This window comes from Frieseomelitta varia, unplaced genomic scaffold (assembly GCF_011392965.1).
Source record: "Frieseomelitta varia isolate USP_RPSP 00005682 unplaced genomic scaffold, Fvar_1.2 scaffold_285, whole genome shotgun sequence".
NCBI lineage: Eukaryota > Metazoa > Arthropoda > Insecta > Hymenoptera > Apidae > Frieseomelitta > Frieseomelitta varia.
In genome coordinates this window covers 929,221-952,033 of record NW_025110018.1, presented here as the reverse complement: position 1 = coordinate 952,033, position 22,813 = coordinate 929,221, and the positions used below count along the sequence as shown (strand labels likewise).

The 22,813-nt window shown below is 31.3% G+C and overlaps 1 protein-coding gene across 4 annotated transcripts in view; it reads left to right on the top strand.

The window, feature by feature from the left end:
- LOC122529427 (serine-rich adhesin for platelets) overlaps positions 1 to 22,813 on the top strand; it is a 107,714-nt gene that overhangs the window by 77,319 nt on the left and 7,582 nt on the right. For 3 of the 4 annotated variants that reach the window (XM_043655563.1, XM_043655561.1, XM_043655562.1), the window contains 6 exons: positions 3,191 to 3,813; positions 4,980 to 6,943; positions 8,670 to 8,868; positions 10,013 to 10,126; positions 15,999 to 16,166; positions 19,528 to 19,770. In XM_043655563.1, coding sequence (XP_043511498.1) covers positions 3,191 to 3,813; positions 4,980 to 6,943; positions 8,670 to 8,868; positions 10,013 to 10,126; positions 15,999 to 16,166; positions 19,528 to 19,770 — 3,311 coding nt within the window. The remainder of the gene's footprint in view (positions 1 to 3,190; positions 3,814 to 4,979; positions 6,944 to 8,669; positions 8,869 to 10,012; positions 10,127 to 15,998; positions 16,167 to 19,527; positions 19,771 to 22,813) is intronic. The other variant, XM_043655564.1, reaches the window with a different exon arrangement.

Below are 22,813 nucleotides of genomic sequence, written 5' to 3'. Positions count from 1 at the left end.
ATAAAAATAATCAAATAACATCTACAATTATTAAGATAATCAAATAACATCTACAAATATTAAGTTTCTTGCGTGTGTTGTTACATGCAAATGATTCGTGACCTCGAATGACTGCATTTGATAACTATTAATGCATTTCAGCGTTCAGTGTTAATACATTATTACTACTAAAGGTCTAGAGATTTAATATGGTGAAGTATGTAGGAAATTAAAGATGTATTTGGCATGTCATTATTAATCATCACGTTCGTAATTATACCTATCCCTCCAAATATTAATGTTACCAGAAGTCTAGAAATTTATTAACGAACGTGGAACGTGCAAGAAATTAAGGATACATTTATTTTTATACAGATTTAAATATATTTGTTTAATACGGTGCAGTGTGAATTTGAATTTTTGAAATAATTTTGAATTCAAGTACTTCAGATTCCCTATTGGATTAGGCCAATCAAAATATGGGAGACTGAAGTCTTAAGAAATTGGATGAAAATTCGTCAATTTAAACAGGATTGATAAAATAAAAAAATGTATATATACATGGCTCATGCAGACAAAAATCGCAAAATTTTTTTTCTTTTTCGCGTTGGAAAAATTCTTTAAGAATTGAATAATTGGTGAACGTAACCTTTTTTGTTTTATTGAGACGAATGTTACTCGGAACTTTAAACGATGTTCTATTTAAATATTATGATTCAATTGCAACATATTTCGTAGACGTGTTAGAAGCACTTGATAAAGACATACGTGTTTGTTCATAAAATAAATCAACCAGTTAAATATAATAAATAATATACATATTAATATTATGTATATTACATAATAAATGTAATAAATATATATATTAATATTATGTATATTACATAATAAATATATTTCGCCCTGCGATAGTTTAAGCGAGGGTTTACACAAATTATAATGTATATTACTCGTTATCGTTAAGTTCCATTCAGCTCGTTATTATTTTGTTGTAATTCCTGTTTATCCTCTCTAATCCGGCCAACAGTAACCCACATAGCTACGTGAATGCAATCATAGTCGCAGACTGCACTCACTATCAGATTTACGTAATTGCTCTAGATAATACGAGTAGTATGAAATTCAAACATCACGGGAGAGTATTAATAATAAAATATTCCCGTTTTCCACGAATATCTCGGAATTTCATGACGAATGTCATCAACGGCATAGTTTACTTTTTTAAAAATGTAATTTTTAATCTTTCTTTCTTGTTTTTTTTTTTTTTTTTAATTTTGACGTACTAGAAGTTCGAGTTTAAATTTATTTCCCTCTAGCATCATGATTCGCCCTTTTTCAAATAGAAAACATAATTCGTACAGCAAGCGTAATTTGATACTATTTTTCGAATATATTAAATTGTTATATAACTTGCAATAATGGTTAAAAAAAACTTTCATTAGCTTAAATTTGTATTAAGTTACTTGGAAGTAATTTGAATTTCCTTTATTTTTAACAATTTCCGACGCGAATTTAAACCGAGAATAATAGACACTATAATTGAATATTATTAAAATATACATAATCTTTAATTAATATTCAGTAGTAATCAGTGTAATTGCAATATTATGGTTCAATATAATTTTACGACTCAATTGCGATTCAATATAATCTCCTTGGCTGTACAAGTCCGAACGTGTAATTTAATAATTACCTCGTTGCATGTTCGGCAAAACAGTAAAACAAAATCGTACGTCAAATTTTAGGGGCTTGCTATAAAAAAGAGACTTCACTCTTCAAATCCATGGTAGAATCCAGTTGTCAGAAAAATTTTCAGTTACCAGAACAACGTTTTTATAAGCTATGACAATTTGTAACATTTTTAATAAAACAGTATCTTCACTTTCTCACTGTCTACGTGATGCAAAAACATGTCAGAAATAAGGGAAGGTGCCGTACTTTAAAGTGAGGCCTGGTTGATCGTTGTACGATTTCTTTTCACGGATTTGTAATAGTGTGAATTTAATTGCCAATTATTGGACGTATTATAATTTTAACATTAGAATGGTCAAAATCACTAATTTATAATTTTATATTGTGCAATGTTGAAAATACTCTGCGAAATTTTATTTTATATTACATTATAATAATACTATATTATAATATACTGTAGTATATAATGTAACTATAATACTATAATATACTATACTATATTACTAATATATAATAGTATTATAATACTATAATATACTATATAATAGTAATAATATAAATATACTATGCTATAATATTATAGTATATAGAATTATAGTACTACAATAGTATTGTAATACTGTAATATACTATAGTACTGTAATATACTATAATAGCATTATAATACTATAATATAGTATATAATAATAATAATACAAATATACTATGCTATAATAGTGTAGCATATAGCATTATAGTACTATAATAGTATTGTAATACTGTGATATACTATACTACTATAATAGTATTATAATACTATAATATACTATATAATAGTAATAATGTAAATAGTATAGTATATAGCACTATAGTACTATAATAGTATTGTAATACTGTAATATACTATAGTACCATAATAGTATTATAATACTGTAATATACTATATAATAGTAATAATACAAATATACTATGCTATAATAGTATAGTATGTAGCACTATAGTACTATAATAGTATCATAATATACTATATAATAGTAATAATATAAATATACTGTGCTATAATAGTATAGTATGTAGTACTATAGTACTATAATAGTATTGTAATACTGTAATATAATATAGTACTATAATAGTATTATAATACTATAGTATACTAATAGTAATAAATTCACTATGCTATGTACATAGCACTATAGTACTATAATAATATTATAATACTAAAGTATACTACATATATACTACAGTATAACATATAGTATAATATATAGTAATATAATATATAGTAATATATAAGTATAATATATAGTAATATATAAAAGTCTCCTCTTCTTTATCGACTCCAGTAATTATCGACAGTCAGTAATTTCAAGAAAAAATCCTACGTACTCCACTGTATTATAAAGTTCTCTGTTCTCTTCTTTTTTTTTCATTTTAACGTCTCCGATGGTTTCAATGGTGTCGAGTGGCATCGTCTCTTTCGTTACATTTTCAACGAATAAATACAATCACTGTAAAACAAACGTTTCACTTATATTCGCAGGTGTTTTCCTGCTGCTGTTCAGCGCGGTGGCCGCAGACGTGACGGAGGATCCTCCGGCATCGAGCTCGGAGAGGCAACCGATATTCCAAAGGAACAACACGATCGTAAACGGAATACCATCCAAGGACGAGGCAGAGTATCACTTAACGGCGAAGAGAAACGAAGCGGTTGATCCGTACAACGCGACGACAGAGGAGATCGAGCTCGCGAAAGATGGCAAAGCAGAGGGCGAGGAGAAAGTGGCGATGCCGATCGACGAGAACGGATCGCGCGACCAAGTCGAGAAATCGGACGTGTCGTTCAACGGTGGATCGAAACTCGAGGAGGCGATCTACGGAACGTCCGGCAAGAGTTCGAGCACGAAAACGATAACCGAGGACTCTTACAGACTCTCGAGGACCAACGGACTGACCGCGGTAACCGCGAAACCGACGTTGGACGAAACGAAAGTCGACGAGACGAGGAACAAGACTGTCGAGGGTCAACTTTCCAATGACAGTCTGGCGCAGGAGCTGGGAAAAGTTGTAAAATCTTTGGAAGGGGGAGAGACGAGCTCGGATTCGACGCTGAAAGCGGGAACGTTTGATAAGCCTGGTAACGAGTCACCGCAAAAGATTCCTCTGGTAATTACGAGTACAGATTTCTGAAAATATGTAATTATTCGCGTAATATTACGAATTTGTGTATTGCACTTTTTTTTATAAATCTATTTGTATGCACAGGGTGGTCACTCAAAGACCGAAATGATATGAAACAGAAGTAACTTTCGCAGACACGTATTTTTTTTTTTAATTTTTTATTATTTTATTTGGGAATATAATTAATGGATCTTTTTCCAGTGTTATGTAGAAAACATCCGTCAAATGACTAAACTTCAATAGTTTTGAAAATGAACAAGTCACGATTTTCTCAAACTCTTTTCAGTTTCTCAGTGGACACCCTCTATATTTATATAATATCGTATGTTTTTTTTTATATTTATGTAATATTTTTAATTTATTTGTATATTTAGAATTTAAATTTACTTTTACACTACAGTTCGTACGATTCACAAAGAATCAAACTTATTCAAAATAGAAGTAGGTATAAATATGCCAACTTACTTATAAATATACTAATATACCGAACCTTATATTTCAAATCAATCATTACACACACATGTGAAATGTGATTTTAGAAATTTTAATTTAATAATTGCGAAAGATCTCTGTGTTTATTATTATTATCTATCTGACTCAACTATACTTCAGGTTTCGGATGCTGAATAAAAATACATAAGATTATATTATATAATATAAAAATGTAATAATAAATGACAATTACGATTAACAATAATCGCTGTATAACGTATTATTATAGTTATAATTATATTACAATCTATTTAATCTACAAGATATTTCAGAGTTTAGTATTTCACACAAAAATACGAAGAAAACAAAACTATGCATACTTGTGTGTATTTCAAGGAATAATCCTGTTTTGTCAGTACAAAATTGACATCGAAGTAATGTCAAACTTTTCGTCAATTTCGTCGAATTTCTTCACAATTTCATTTGGCGTGAATAGTGTAGTATTGTAAATTTTTGCACACAAAATTAATGGAAATATTTTTCTACGATAGAAACCTGAAGATGCTTTTCAACTAATCCATCATTGAAACTGTTTTTTATCTAAAATTCGGAACACGAACGCCAAGTTCACACGTGTAGAAGTCGCTATTTTGACAAACGATCGTTACAAAAGCATCGACCGGTTTTGCAAATAACGACCATATAATCTGTTACGACAGGAGGAGCTCCAAGACAGGAAGAAAAAGGCGGAGGGTTCAGTGAAGAACGCGGAGGTCCCTGATCTGAAAGATGCCGACGAGGAGAAGGACGAGTCAATCTCGTTGATCAACGATACGTACGTCAACTACAGCCACCGAAAACTGTCGACGGAGGCAAGCGACGATGTGGACTCGAGTAATAACAGGCCGAGGTCTCTCGGAGATGGGAACTCGACAAATTTCATCACCGGGGAGATCCCGGTGACTCACGAGTCGCGACATCCGAAAGAGGAGGTGGAGGTCGTCGCAGAAAACGTGACTCAACGCGCGATTCAGCGGATGGTGATCGAAACGAAACCACCTACGTCGAACGAGAACGTCGAGGACACCAACGAAACGGTGCAGCTAACCACGGAAAGAAACGGCGAAGAATCGTCCACGACCTCCTCCTCCAGATCGGAGGAGAATCGACTGACAAATTCAAGAAGAATTCCTGCTACAATAAAGAAAAATACCACCGATAGTACCACGGTCAGACCTTACCCTTACGTGAAATCGTTTCGCAATGCTAGCAGCCAATTGCCAGTGACCACCGAGGAAGCATCCGCTTTGGAGAACACGATCGGCAAGGGGCAGTCCGAGGAGAAGTTCATCGTGACCGAAGCTTCGGACGTGTTGGAGAACAGCATCCAACAGTTTCGACCAGCGTACGAGAAAGGGAGCAACGAGTCCTCGACTACGTCCAGCGCGGAGGTTCGTTCCACCGCGTCTTTGCCTCGGTTGGAGGAAGCCACGCCGACGAACGAGACCGTGAAACTCGAGCGGTCGACAAGCGCGGGGAACGACGTTCCTCGATGGAGCGATAGAAGCGTGGACGTGACGGGGAACGGGATAACGGAAGTGAGCGCGAAGCCCGAGAGCGTCGAACGAACGTTCCACGAGACCACCAGCCGAGCAACTTTGACCACGGAGTCTTCCGGCGAACTATCCACCGGGTACACGCTGATCAAGGGAAATTCTTCATCGTCTACGTTGAATTCTTCGTCCACGGATGACGCTAGCACGGAGAGCAACGCAGCGTTGCTCGCGACTACCGTAGAGGAGACATCATTGGGGAACGTCACCGAGTCCCCGAGCCTCGGCTCAGAGACGAACGGGACCAACGAAATCCCTTCAGGAAGCGCAGGTGGAACTCTCAGCCCCGACGAAACATTCCTACCAACCACCACCGGCGTTGAGTTCGAGTTCGTCGGCCTGTCCGAGTCGACAGCGTTCCTCTCGCGGAACTTTACCGAGCAGCCAGCCGAGGGTCGCGAATTACCGAGCGAGATCGTGCCGACGGTGAAGGGCCTAACGAGGAACGCGTCGAACGAGGACGACGAATCAACGACGAGCAACGAATCGATCACGGAGGAGCCTTCGTCGAGCAGCGAGACCGATAACCCGTTGACGGATCGAACGCTCGTTCCTCTGTCGATACCAAGGCCGACGCAGTCCAACGAGCCCACGACTCGATCCAGCACCATCGTTGATAAAGAGATGATGGGAGAGACGGAGAGAATTTCGACAAAGGTGGACGTGACGGATTCTTGGGGCACGTTTAGCGACGAGGACGCCGCGACGACGGTCAGAGTTGAATACACCATCACCAAGGAAGCAAGTTTCACGGTGAACAACGTCACCGAAGCTACTGTTGTGGAGTTTGCGTCCACGTCGGATGACGCGACGCGAGTGGAGACTTCCAGTGTTCCGTTCGCCACGGTCAGTATCAGGCCGAAGGTCGCGGTCTCGAGCTCCACTAGCTCGCCGATCGTGGTTTCCGACGTATCTACGGTGAAGACGTACGACACGAAACTGCTGCCCAGCCAGGAGGAGATCACCTGCTGGGTTCGTATCGACATGGAGGGCAACTCGTACGACGTTTGCCCGAAAATGGACAAACTGAGGGTCACGCTGGCGGAGATTCTGACGGACGGCATGAAAAAGTGAGCGTTCTTGTAGATTCTTTTGCACGTTATTTACGAGGAGATTTATTTTTGATTTATTCACAGAGCCACAGTCATGAGATTCGTTCAAACATCATTTTTACATTAATTTAATTTATATAGAATTGTAATATATTTGTTAGTTTTATTTTTATTCATTTGTTCGTTTATTTAGTTTTAGTTTAGAATCTATTAAAGAGTTTTATTCATTAGTTAGAATTGAACAAATTCTAAATAAGTAACGATGGTTTTTATACTTTCTTTTTATTGTGAGAGACAAATAAATTAAAAGAAAATATATAAAACATAATACAATGTAATAATAATAATATTAATATAATAATAAAATAATTATAATTTAATAATAATAAATAATAATAAATTCTTGTCTTTTAAGATCCGAGATCGTGTCTAAGACAAATGTAAGAAATATTGCCGATATTTTAGAATTTTAGCCAACAAGTTAATCAAGTTTTCATAAAATATTCAACTTTCTTTCTATTTTTGAGATATTTGAAATTTGACAGACGAGTTTACTTTCTGTAGATCGACACAAATGTTATAACTTCTAGAGATTATAGAAATAATAGAAATAAATAATCTAGAGATTATCTAACAAGATTGTATTATCGTTAGATTGTTAATAATTTTTATACAAGTTCATATTTTCCAATCGAAAATCAAATGAATATAATTAATACAATTTTCAATTACAGAAAACATAGTACTTTAAATATTTTATACGTTTTCGTACATTACATGCATTTTTTTTCAATTTTGTTTATTGTTCAATTTCTCCAATTTCCCAATTCTGTTCTAAAATTTCAAATTACACGAAAATCCACAATCTATAAATTATGATTAGTGAAAGCTAAAGCATTTCACGGATAAGTCTGTCAATTTTTTTAAAACAATCACAATTTACTTCGACAAGAGTCTTAATTAAGGAAACTTGAAAATACCTGATTAGTACAGGCACAGAATAATTTTATTTACAAAAAGATTCGTGGTATCACGGATAAATAGAATAAATAAATAGAAATTCTCGTTACTAAAAGCAAGAAGAATAAATTCTCAAATAAATCTCAATTTTCCAAACCAATTACCAATCCATCCGCAGCGAGCGATCGCGAAGCAACAAATCCAATTTGTCCCGAATAAAGGAATCTCTTAATTGAAGGAACTCGAAACCTTCGAAAACACGCGGCTGGCATGGAATAATTTTATTTATAGAAAGAAATCTCTGCAATATCACGGATCCAAATAAATAGAAATTCTCGTTACGAGAAGCAAGAGGAATAAATTCTCAAATAAATCTCAATTTTTCAAACCAATTACAATCCATCCGCAGCGAGCGATCGCGAAGCAACAAATTCAATTTGTCTCGAATAAAATGAATCTCTTGAGCAAAGGGAACTTCGAAAATACGTGATTGGTGTCCGGATACAGAGTAATGTTATTTATAAAGAAACCAGCTCTGTATCGTTGGTATCTAACGTGAGCGTTTTAAAGATATCGCAAAGAAATTTTGACATGAAAATTAAAAAAAAAAAAAAAAAGAACAACACGATATATATGTCATATATCTCATGCACGTTTAATCACTGTTTTGTCAACTTTATAAACAATTAGTCAAATTGTTTATTTCATAGTTGGCTTATTATATTTCTGAAGTACTAATTCGACTAATCGTATATAAATGTCGTGGTCGTTTTTCGTTTCACAGGCCGGTATCCGACGAGCAAATTATTTTCCATCAGAATCCGTGTCAGGAGCTAACGAGCCCCAAACCGTCGTCGGACATGCCCCTCACGTCCATTTGGATTTACGTGGTCGACGAAAATGGCAAATTCGACAGCGACATGACGAAAAGTTTGCCGAGCCTCTACGAAAAATCGCAGGAGCACATCAAGTTCCCAGTTAAAGTAAGTTCGTCGTAATTTATTCGGGAAGATTTATCGAGAGATTGTGATACAATGTGCCTTTCTTTGCGTATTAATTGGTTAGACGTCGGCGTTGCTACATTTGTTCGTAGTGATTTTAAATTTTGAAGCAATTTCAATTTGAATTTTTCAATATATTTAAATAATATAATAATATTTTTACTTTAGCGATTGCTAAATTTGATTTTAGTTTAATTTTCATAGTTTTTTTTTTTTCGTGTGTGTGTAAAGAGCACAAGGAAATTTCAATAATGAGCAAGTTACGTTAATTTTGCGAATTTTAGATCTGTAAACTTTATATATATATATATATATATATATATATATATATATATATATATATGAATTTATACAATATAATATTTATAGAATTTATTAATATTGTATATATTAAATATTAGATTGTATTGTATAAATTTAAAATTGTAATATTTATGGAGTTTATATTATTTTATATATTTATATAAAATAATATAAACTCCATATATTATTATATACAGAATTAATAAACTCCTTAATTATATAAAATATATTATTATAATATAAAATAATATTATTATTTATATATTAATTATTATATATAGAACTAATAAATTCCATAATTATAATATAAACTCCATATAGAATTTATATAAATTTATATAATATTTAAAATATTTATAGAATTTATTAATATTGTACATATTATACAATATTAAAATTTATTTTTCACAATTAATTACAATATATTCGCGTAAAATTAATGTAACTTGCTCTTCGTCTGAAACTTGTTCTCTTGCAATAAATAATTCTGCTTCAAATAAATAATATTTGCGTTCTCACTACAATTTCGTTTCACTGTATCAAACAATTTAACACAATAAGAAAACCAATCGATTCAACAACGTCAAATTAGCTCTTAACGTAGATACGGTTGGAACCGATAATAGCAATTCAAAGATAAGATACACTCAATCGTAGAATTTCGAATTTTCTTTTTCCAACCTCATTATCGAAAAATGTGTGAAACCAAATCAAAAATCAATGTGTTCGAAATTTAGATTCAGTGTGATGTTGTAGACAAATTACTCGACGTACACAATATAATCTAGTTAACGTATGCCGCCGACTGACCCACTCTTTTCAGATACACAGATTTCTTCTGGTACAGGAAACGGTTCCGGATTCCGGAAACGCGATAGCGGTCGTCGTGGTCTCCTCGGTTGCCCTGATTTGCCTAGTCCTCCTGGCTGGTCTTCTGGTAACGATCTTTTTTTGTCAATCTTCTATTAAAGATGCGGATTTTTTGTGCGTTCTGAAATAATTTTGAAATTTAAAGAAATTTAATTATTAAAATTCAGAGGAAAGTTTTCAAAGTGTTGAAAATAATACACTCGTTATAACGATATCTAGCTTCAATCATAAATTCGAAGAAAAAAGAAAAAGAAAATTGTGAATTGCATAGAGATCCGTAGTCTTGATAACATTACAAATGCAATCAGTCACGAAAGATTATATACGTCTGTTAAATTTTAGACAGGGGGGCAGGGGGATTTTTAGACATTTTGTGGATTTTAAGTAACTTGTTAGTTACTTAACATGATTCTGAAATTTCTTTCTTTCAAAGAACATACGAATAAATCGAGAACACAGATCTAACGATCTATCTTGATAATAATAAACTCGTTCGTCTCTTTTTAATATATATATACATATTACATTTCAAAGAATGTTGTATGGAAATTATGTAGAGAACATAGAAATTCGAAAAAAGGATATATGTGTCTGTAGAGAGTTGCTCGTCAATTTTGAGTATTATTCAGAGATTTTGTATTAAATTATTAATACATTCTATTAAAGACATTTGAGTGATTATTATTCAATTTATTATTCAATCTAATCTATATATCTATTATATGTTTGCAATCTATCAATTATCATACATATAGCAAAGTAAATGCTACATGTAGCAAAAATTTATTTTGATCATAAATTTAATAATGCACAATAATAATTTATTTTGATTATAAATTTAATAATACACAATTTAATAATACACTTTAATATACTCATAATTAATATTTATATTTTTGAACAAATATCATTACTTTTTCCTCCAATAAGTATGTCTAATGTTCTCTGAAATTTTTTGTCAAACAATTTGTAATTTCACAGATGTGTTTCCGTGACTGGTTGTACATTTGTTGGGTAATAACAGTACAATTAAATTTCTTTTTATCGATTGAAAGAAATTCAATTCGTCCGATTAACCCTTTAAGTGTTCAGTATCGCATTTATAATAATTAGTTTACTTAAATTCCAAGGTTCATACTGCAATGTATCGAATTAATATTAATTTGTCAACTCTGCTGCCGTTCTTTCGGCCATTTTTTGTTTTCCCAACACTAAAAGAACAAAATGTCAGAAACGCAAAAGGAACAAAACGTAAAAATTTGATCATCCGATCTCGATTAAATTTCTCGAGCGAATTTTAAATGGAATCGATCGAACCGATTTTGAATTTCAAATTAAATTTCGGGACAACTTTTAAAATAAACATTCCCGGATATTTGTGATCCTGATTGAATTATTTTCGTCCTCTGAAATAACCAGCGATCAATCGTAGTACGAAAATTCGAATATCGTAGCGGGATTAATAATAAACTTGCAGACTTTCTAATAATTTTAACGAACATTCAAATACGATTAATAGATAAATAAAATTCGTCTCACTTTCCGAGCAGACAAATTCCCTCTGATTCGCGAGAGATTTAATCGATCTCAACGAGTTACACTTTTTTCTTTCATTTCGCTTATTAAACATCCTCGTTCGTACGATCTGCCGTCACTTTCAGACGGATGAATATCATCGGAAGTTCACCGAAAATCAATTCAATTCGTTATTTTTCGTTGAATAATTTACCAACTCTTCGAAGTGTCGCGAGTTGTGTTATCGTTCGTTGCACGCTTCTCGGCTGACAGTAATCGCACGGAGAAGAAAAAGAAATAAAAAAAAGCAAAAAAAAAAAAAAAAAAAACAAAAAAAAAAAAAAAAAAAAAAAAAATAGAGGAAAGGAACTAATAAAACGAGATTCACAGTTACGCAGGTCAGCAAAAGTCTATACTCTGTGAGAAAGGCTCCTCGTGCTTGCATTAAAGCTCATTTCGCACGGTGTTACGTGTTCATCCGTCCACACTTGTGATTTACTTCCAGTGTACGTAACAATTAATGATAAAATACATGTGTCTGTGTGAGTGTGGCTATTATGCTTTCACGTTCGTGTCGTCCCGCTTTCTTTCTTTTTTTTTTTTTCTTTTTTCCTTTACGAAAAATGCAACGTTTCTTTCAATCCTTTAGAGCGACTGTGAAATCGTGGACATCGCATCGATTTTCTTTGCTTTTTCTCCTTTTGACTGGCGAGTTTGCGACGAAATCAAGATTTCGATTTCCATTCGGATGTATCGTGGAGATAAAGTTCAATTTTCGCCGAGGAATCGTTGGGAAAGTAAAGATAGAGGATAATTTATCCTGTCTTGACGAATAAAGGGAGCTAGTAGCTACTGTACATAATAAAATTATACATAATTTATTAATAAAATGAAATATAACTATATAATTAGATTTTATTACGATTACATAAAATTTAGAATTTTATAATTACTATTATATTGTTTTTTCTCATATTATATATTTTATTATACTATTATTTAGAAGTTATTACGATTATAAAAGGATAATTTATCCTGTCTTGACGAATAAAGGGAGCTAGTAGCTACTGTACATAATAAAATTATACATAATTTATTAATAAAATGAAATATAACTATATAATTAGATTTTATTACGATTACATAAAATTTAGAATTTTATTATTACTATTATATTATTTTTTTTTATATTATATTTTTATATTATATATTTTATTATACTATTATTTAGAAGTTATCACGATTATAAAAGGATAATTCATCCTGCCTTGACGAATAAGGGGAACTAGCTGCTATACATAGTAAAATTATACATAATTTATTATACGTAATAAAATGCAATATAACTATATAATTAGATTTTATTACGATTATAAAATTTAGAATTTTGTTATTACTATTATATTATTCTTTTTATTTTATATATTTTATTATTTAGAATTTATTATGACTACATAAAATATAACATAGTGCTTCTTGAAATCTCGAAATGTTTCATATCACTCGCGCAATGCATATTCAAAATATGCTATATACATCTGTCAGAAAGATTAAACGACAGATCCTTTATTATCTTACAAAAGAATTTTCTCCACAATTTAACATTATTATATTCATATAATTAACATTTAATTATATTTCTCAATAAATTAATAATTGTATTATAAAATACACGTGTAAAATTGAAAAACGTTCGTCATCTGCAATAAATACCGATCGTTGAAAGTAAAAGGGTAAATATTAAGATTTTCAAAGCGACACGCGCATAAAAATTCTTTTAATGCGTTTCGAATTTAAATGAAAAAATATGATTATTCAAACCGCGATGGTTAAAAAACAACGATGCACCTAGCTGCTTATTCTCGTCCCTGAATCGGCTATTATACGTAGATCGAGCATCACCGCTTCATTGGTTTTCGCCTCGTCTGTATTCGATTCACGTGTGTTTCGATGTTGAAATCGACTGTCGGCGACGTGTTTCGACAGAAGAAACACGGTTTGTTACACGATGTACAAGGAGATGGTTCACGCGAATTAACACTGGAAACACATCAATAGTTGAACGAATAAAAATTGCTATTTCTATTTCTTTCCAAGTACATACACTTACGTTCGGATGCGTATGCTTCAAATGGCGTGATAAACCAGTAGTATTTGCATACTTAGTTTTAAATTCATGGTGCACAAATGTGTGCATTCCGTCTTTGTATCATCTTTTCCCTGAAAATGTTCCAAAAACAGAGCTTCTCTTTATCCTCTTCCTTTGCACGATATCTTCCGCACTACTTCCTGCCACCACAACTTTACTCTTTCACTATCACTCGACATTTTTTTCAATCTTTATTAAATTCACACAGATTTTGAAATACACGTCTGAGCTTTCCGAATTTCTCAGCGATACTGATCAACAGCGTACACAATGTCCAAGTACAAAGCACCCAGTCACACGTTTGTTGCTTACATCAGGTCACATAATTCTTCGAACTCCCCAATCGTGTTTCCAATAACTTCGCGAGAACTGACAGAAGAAATTGACTTGTGTATTTACATATTTTGTAGGCTGCTAATCAAATTATAATTCACGGAACTCACTGTTAATTTTGTATTTATTTCCAGACTAGAAGCAACAAAATTTTCAAAAACTTAGCTCTTCCACGAAGCTTTCTCGTTCCTTTCAATTTTCTTCTGTATTATTGCGTTATTGTACATTTACAGTTCGATCGTGTCGATCATGGAAACTGGGACACCTTTGATTTCTTTCTGCATTTCGTTTAGAATACTTCGTTTACACGAAGTGGCGAAAAACGGCGGATTTTATTCCTCGAAACAGTTCGCAAGTTTCCAGTGTTAACGCGAGGCACGGTCGTTATTTGAACAGAGAGACGTTAAAATTACAAGACACGGATTAAGCGTGGATCGCCTTTACAATGAACAGGAGTTCCAACAAAGATTCAGTAACAAACGAAGATTCTCTAGTGAGTTTCCTTTGGCTGCTGCGAAATGAGTCAAGGAAACCTTTCAGAAAACCTAACTAGTCAAAGATAGTTGCCCAGAATGTTAAACAGTTCGAATTAAGCCAGGAAATGTGACACAGAGATACAACAATGAACAAGAGAGAATGCTTGAAAGACAAAAACGATCCATTTCTTTTTAATTCTTGTGAAATCATTTTGTCCGATATTGTGTACCTACAGAATTTACAATAAACACAGAGTTTTTGTTAAGTTATTAACGAGTTATAATAGAGTTATAGTAGTTAAGTATATAAACATAGAAATTTTTTATTTCAAATACAGAAATATAGAAATCTTTTATTTCAAATAATTAAAGTTAGGTGGCATTATTATTAGTTGCGTGAGAGGATATTTTCTGAGAATCTCGCGTGAAATAACTAAACTTTGTTTTTAAATGGATATTTTCAGAGAATCCGAATGTAAAACTTGAATTCCAATAGCGTAATCTTACTTTTTTTTTTTTTTTTTTTTTGAAATCGCAATATTTCAAGGCAAGAAAGTTTGCTTGCTGAGTCAAGCATAAATACAGATAGACACAGTGATATTTTAAACTTTCTTTTGTCCGCCATTGTATACTGGGGAAAAAAACATGCGATCCACGCATCGTTGAAAAAAGAAAAAAAAATAAGCCGAATATTTATTGGAATATTAATTGTCGCGAAGAAACACACGAACTTGTCCCAACAGAAGTTCCAGAAGAACAAAGTTTGCAATCCACGGTGTTGAGATGAGACGAGACGTACGAATATAAAAATAAACATAATATAAAAATTTAAAAATATAAATATGAATGCAATATAAAATATAAATATAAATATAATATAAAATATAAAAATTTAAAAATATAAATATGAATGCAATATAAAATATAAATATAAATATAATATAAAATATAAAAATTTAAAAATATAAATATGAATGCAATATAAAATATAAATATAAATATAATATAAAATATAAAAATTTAAAAATATAAAATATAAATATAATATAAAATATAAAAATTTAAAAATATAAATATAAATATAATATAAAATATAAAAATTTAAAAATAGAAAATATAAATATAAATATAATATAAAGTATAAAAATTTAAAAATATAAAATATAAATATAATATAAAATATAAAAATTTAAAAATATAAAATATAAATATACATATAATATAAAATATAAAAATGAAAAATATTTGAAAATATAAAAATTTGACACGATAAAGAACCGTCTGCCAACGCTCTAACGCTGCTCAGACTTTTGAAAAACTGCACACTGTCGATGTACGTCATCATCATCATCATTATCATCATCATCATCATCATCATCCTCGTTTCAAAGATTTTGTTTCACGAAAGTTCAAGTCGAGGACCAAGTTGCGTTTTTAATTCTCTGGTGTTGACGATTGTTTTGCAGTTTATAATGAGGAAGAGGCAAACGAGGTTCAACTACGGCGAACGATGTCGTCCAGTGTCGTTGGACGCTTACAGCCTCGACAGCGTTTCCGCTTACAACAGCGTCAGACGCAAGGACGTGGCGAGATCTTCGAAAAGGAGTTATGGGAATCCAACTTTCGAGGATTCGGTGAGTTTTGGTCGCTCGAAATCGTCGACTTTAATTAAACTACCAATATGGTCTCTATTTTCTTAACGCAGTGTGCGCAGTCTGCGGGTTTTTATGCGGATCTTTAAATTTTTATTATAATAACAACATTATTATTATATTTATAATTAAAATATATTATAATTATATACATTTTAATTATAAATATTATAATAATATTATAATATTATCTAGGAGTCTGAATAGAATTTTATTTAAATTAATTTTATAAAATTTTAATTAAACATATTATAAATATATTTGCATTTTACCACCAAAAAAAAAACGGATAAAATATCCAAATATATTCATAACAACTAGTAACATATTTTAATTAAACATATTATAAATATATTTGGATTTTAAATACAAAGAAATATCCAAATACATTTATAATATGTTTAATTAATGTTGCTAGTTATTTATTACTAGTTACTTGATATTTATACACAAAATATTGTTATTTTAATATTACACATAAAAATATGTTTTTTTTTTTGTACATAAAATATCATTGATATGTATAGTTTGTATATAAAAATGTCAGTCTGAGTGTCGGACTGCAGATTATTATGTAACTGTGCATAATAATGCGAAGTGCAGTGATCTTTATAACATTTGGCAAATGAAGTAAGTTCTGTTTCTGTAAGTTGTGTTCATGTGGAATTATCATAGATGTGCATAAACATCCGCAGTCTAGTTACAATTTGCTACCAATTTTGAAATTTTCCGTTAAAACTTCAAACTGCGTGAGATGAACAATTTCCGAAACAGTATAAGTGTTCTATAAAAGTATCTTCTGAAAGAATGAGGAACGTACTTTGGAAAATAACAGGGATATAACACGTGTGTAAATTTCGCGCATTGCAATCCGTTGATAATTACGGTATTTCTCAGTGAAATTTTCATAAAATTGGAGAATACTTTCTTATCTTTTCAGAAAATGAAGACTGTACTTTGTACAATGACAAGAATAGTTTGTATTTTGAATAGAAATAATTTCAAATCTTTTAAAACACTTCGCTCTGAATGATCGACGAAAAGCTACTTCCTTCGTTAATTTCGATAAAACATTTCATCAACGAAAATTAATAGCTCCAAAATAGGTGAGGAGCATTTTATGGAAAATGAGGAAAAATAAAATGAATTTCATGGAAATGAAATAAAATAAAATGAACCTTATGGAGATAAGATAAAATAAAATGAAGCTTCTGGAAATAAAATAAAATAAAATGAATAATTTTTACGTAGCATTAACTTTCTACTTTATTAATTAAGTAATTAATTAAGTAATTAAGTAATTAATTTCGTTTGAAACATTTTGCTCTCTTTCGCGTCTAACAATAATCGCGAAGCTTTAATTTTATTCCGAAACGAATGGAAAATATCTTCCACGTGCATCGACAAGAACATAAATGTTTATCGCTCGTAGGACAAATGCGGAAGAACCAACGAATACAATCAATCGCTTAAAAGACGTACTGATTTTGTTTCGTTACCGCTCAACTTTCTTTATTAGGTAAATCAAGCAGAACGAAGACAAACTTATGCTTGTGTCGCGACTCGAGATGTGGAACAGAGTATTTTACTCTACGCGAGAGTTTTCTTTACTGGTTTATAAACTCGAGGATCACAAACTTATCGACAAATGAAGTTTAAAATCTTTTCGGTTTTACGATCACGATTATAATGCGATTGGAGTGGAATTTTATTTCATCTTGTTACACGCGTACAAATAATTTTATTATTATTATTATTATTATATATATATATATATATATAAAATTATATATATAATATATATAATTATAATTTAATATAATAAATTAATAAATTTATTATCATATATAGTTATAATTTTATTATTATTATTTCATACGTAATTCTATTATTATTTTATTGTTAAAACGACGCACTACTCTGCAAGCTCCAAACAATTATTTTCCGAGGCACGTTCTACAATTTGCCACAATTTTGTGGAGCAACACGAATAAAATTGAAAATTTTATTGACAAAGAGTGGATGTGATGTCATCTCATGCATAAAAACATTTCTGCTTTCTGATGCGTTCTCGAAAAAAAAAAAAAAAAAAAAAAATGTTCTTTTCTTTTTGTAGCATACGTTTAACACGTTCTTGTAAATATAAATTAACTCGTCAGGTAACTTGTACAAAAGTTCTCTTTTCAGTAGTTCATTTTTCACGTGCAACGATATAACGACGTGACAACGTAGCATTGATTTAGATGTTGCTAGTAGAAAACTACACCCTCGTAAAGGAAAAATAATGCACCGTATGATAATGCAACTATACTATAGGTATAACATTGAAAGCCTTTCAGAGGATTGAAATTTGCGTAGAAAAGCATTGTAAGAAATAAAAGTAGGGGAGAGTCGTGCAATGTCGAACTGGAATACCCAGTTCTCGTTTCTTTCACCGGATATTGGCACGATATTTTATCGAAACGAGCCGACAAGTGTTTTTATTATTACATTATTTAGTCGATTGTTCTGAATATTCTGTGATATTTGTATATTTAACGGAATATCAATGAATTAAATTAAATTAAATTAAATTGAAGTCGATCTTTCGTTTTTCAGATGAAGTTTGGCAATTAAAATTAATAAGTTCTATCCTATCGTACAGAAATATATCTGAGATGTTGAAATGGAAAAGATTGGACAAAAAATAGAAGAATTTGAATAATCTTCTATCGTAATAATTAAATTTCTGTTGGTAAAAGTTGTTACTCGCTCAGACCTGAAAATCTATTTATAATAATTAGCACTGGATCGGTGTTGGACGAAATTCTTTCGACTATAAAAATAATTTCCCACCACTTAAACTACGAACAATATCCTTCGATATTTTGAAACTTGAAAGTCACCGACGTTCTATTTTGAAATTCGGAGAGATCATGAATGTTTGAAATTTCGAAGGCATTTTCCAGATCCCGATTTTCACCGGTTCTAATCGGAGGAAAATTCAAAATTCTCGGTACTACACGACTCTCTTCTGCATCATGAAATATTCAACGTTAACCGAGTTCGAGGGAGTGTGTCTTTACTTTTTAAATTGTCAATTCTTGATTTGATTAAACTTCTCTTATTGTCGGTCCTTTCTTTCAATAGAGTAAATAAATAAAATCCGAAATTTTTCATACTGACGGATCCTTTTTATTGTTAAAAAAAGAACGAGGAAATAGGACTGAAAGGATTGAGCCAAAATTAGTCGTAACAACAATAACAGAAACGAGACTCCGCTGAATTTGATTAACGTTGCGACGAAAGGTTGCGCGTTCGTACATTACATGAAAAATTTCACGCGCATTGTCCTTGGTTGCAGAGCGCCATACCGTCTCATCCGTTGAATTTCGCCGCGCTTTCATCTTTCTGCAACGACGTTAACGCAATCAACGAGGAGTTCGCCGGTATTCCGCAAGTTTCGGCGAAGATCGACGAGCTGCCGGCCGGTGCCGAGCTGAAGAACAGATACGCGAACGTGATACCGCTGCCAGAGACGAGGGTGCTCCTTCAAAAAATCAACAACGACCCTCTCACAGAATACATCAACGCCAGTTACGTTCGGGTGAGTAGCCACGTGAATATATTTATTTTGCTCCTAATTCCTTATATATATATATATATATATATATATTAAAATAATTTATATTTATATATACTACCAATTTAATCATTATAACTAAATTTTTAAAATTAGAAAAATTTTCTTTTAATAATTATATATTTAATATGTATATAAATTTAATTTTTAAATTTACAATTCTCTCTATTATTAATTAATACTAAAATCATATATATATATATATATATATATATATATATATATATATATATATATATATAATTATTATAAAACAGAAATTTTTAATATTAAGAAATTAGTTATAATGATTAAACTAGTAGTACATATAATATAAATCATTTTAATATATATATATATATATATATATATATATATAAAGAATTAATTTAAAAATATTTATATATACTACTAATTTAATCATTATAACTAATTTTTTAAAATTAAAAAAATTTTCTTTTAATAATTATATATATAAATTTAATTTTTAAGTTTATAATTTTTTCTATTATTAATTAATACTAAAATCATAATTCTTACATATATATACATATACATATATATATATATATATAAAATTATTAAAAAACAGAAATTTTTAATATTAAGAAATTAGTTATAATAATTAAATTAGTAGTACATATAATATAAATCATTTTAATATATATATATATAAAGAATTAATTTAAATCATTTATATTTATATATATATATATATTACTAATTTAATCATTATAACTAATTTTTTAAAATTAAAAAAATTTTCTTTTAATAATTATATATATATATAAATTTAATTTTTAAATTTACAATTTTTTCTATTAATTAATACTAAAATCATAATTTATATATATATATATATATTATTAAAAAACAGAAATTTTATTAAGAAATTAGTTATAATGATTAAATTAGTAGTACATATAATATAAATCATTTTAATATATATATATATATATATATATATAAAGAATTAATTTAAAATAATTTATATTTATATATACTTCTATTTTAATCATTCTCAAAAGAATCGGGATTCCCGAAAGAGTTGGGATTTGGAAAAGGATTGGGAACAAGTTTAAATAATTCGTTAAAGCCCACGCCTTCAATTATATCGAAAGGTCGCAGATCTAGTACCATCATTCAAGCAATTGCTTTTGTTATATTTTTTGGAGTAACAATCTTTCGCGTATCATTTTGCACATGCGACAAATTTTATATCGATTCAGTTTCTTTTCTAGTACATGTACTTATGCTTGAATGCGTGTGCTTCAAATGCGTAATAAACCAGTAGTATTTGCATACTTACAATTTAAAATTCATGGTGACAATGTGTGCGTTCCGCCTTTGTATCATCTTTTTCCTGAAAATGTTCCCAAACAGAGCTTCTCTTTATCCTCTTCCTTTGCACGATATCTTCCGCACTACTTCCTGCTACCACAACTTTACTCTCACTATCACTCGACATTTTTTTCAAAGATTTTCAATCTTTATTAAATTCACACAGACTTTGAAATATACGTCTGAGCCTTCCGAGTTTCTCAGCGATACTGATCAACAGCGTACACAATGTCCAAGTACTAAGCACCCAGTCACACGTTTGCTTACATCAGGTCACATAATTCTTCGAATCCGTGTTACCAATAACTTCGCGAGAACTGACAGAAGAAATTGAACTGTGTATTTACATATTTTGTAGGCTGCTATACGGTAGCCGGGTTCTCGAAATTTTCGCGAATCTCGAAACCCAATTCATTCGGGAATCTCGAAATTTTCAGGTTCTCGCACACCCTTAGAAATAACGTAGTACTTTCTTTTTCCCTGCAATACTAACCCTTTATGGGGTAATCAAAAGAGAAAAAAGAAAAAAAAAAAAATGTGACAGAAAATCATTTTTCAAAATTTTTTCATGTTTCTTTAACTATGTCAGGCAATTAGAGATCGTTTGTTGAATTTCAATGATTTAGTAAAAATATATACCATAAATAAAATGCCATACAGTACATAAATGTTACTATACACACGTATAAAAGATTGAAGGCCATCTATGAAAGATTGAAAGTATTAAATATTTTTCAGCATAAATATTCGAATACTTTTGCGTTTGGTATTTAAAAGACCGCATTCCATTTAAGAAAGAAATGACAATTCCAAGTTCTCACAAAGTAAGGTGTGCTTTTGAAAATCCATCGAAACTTCGTTCGCGCATCATCGTATTTGGGAGAAAAAATTTACAAAATTATTCCAAATATGCAGACTGCAATTACCGTGCACCTTTCACTTTTCGAAAATAATTTGCTTCGAACAATACCTGAAAATCCACCCCAAAATAAAAAAAATCACCGTTCTAGAAGCACGTTAAAATTTATCGGGACAGTGTAACGAGTTCCGTTGAATCACTGTGTGCCGATTCACGCGAAAAGAAAATAATTTGTTATTTACTTCCGTTGCACGAGGAAATAAAGTTTCCACTTTCTTTCCACTCGTTTCATTCCGACGAGTGTTTCGCCTTCGGTCCCATTCATTTCCCCTTATCGAGCAAAATCCCCCGTGTAATCTTAACAGGAAAATCAGCTTAATAAAAACACCTGGCTCGCGTATCTCGAGCGAATCGGATGGAATCGCGCGCACGAGCAAGGGTTAACGCGGCGTTTTGTCTGCGTGAGAAAAGGATGTTGCATAATTCATTGCGAGAAGAATACGAACGACGTGTTGTTGCATAAGCACGAGCAATACGCGGAAGCAGGACAAATGTCAACGCCTGTTTCCATCTCCATGTGCCGGAGGATTTGAATAACTCACTGGATCGACCATAAATTAACGATTAATCGTCGCTCTCTCGGCACATCGTGTCTGTTTCATCACGTCGCGAATTTTACATTTCATGGAAAGAATTAATTTTTCACAAAGAGTTTTCATTCTCGTTCGTTTTCATTAATTTTGTGCAAAGATGATCCAATTAAGTGAGTAATTTAAGTATTATTTTATTTATCCTCGCTGTTAACTGACGACTCGAGTTTTATTGTTA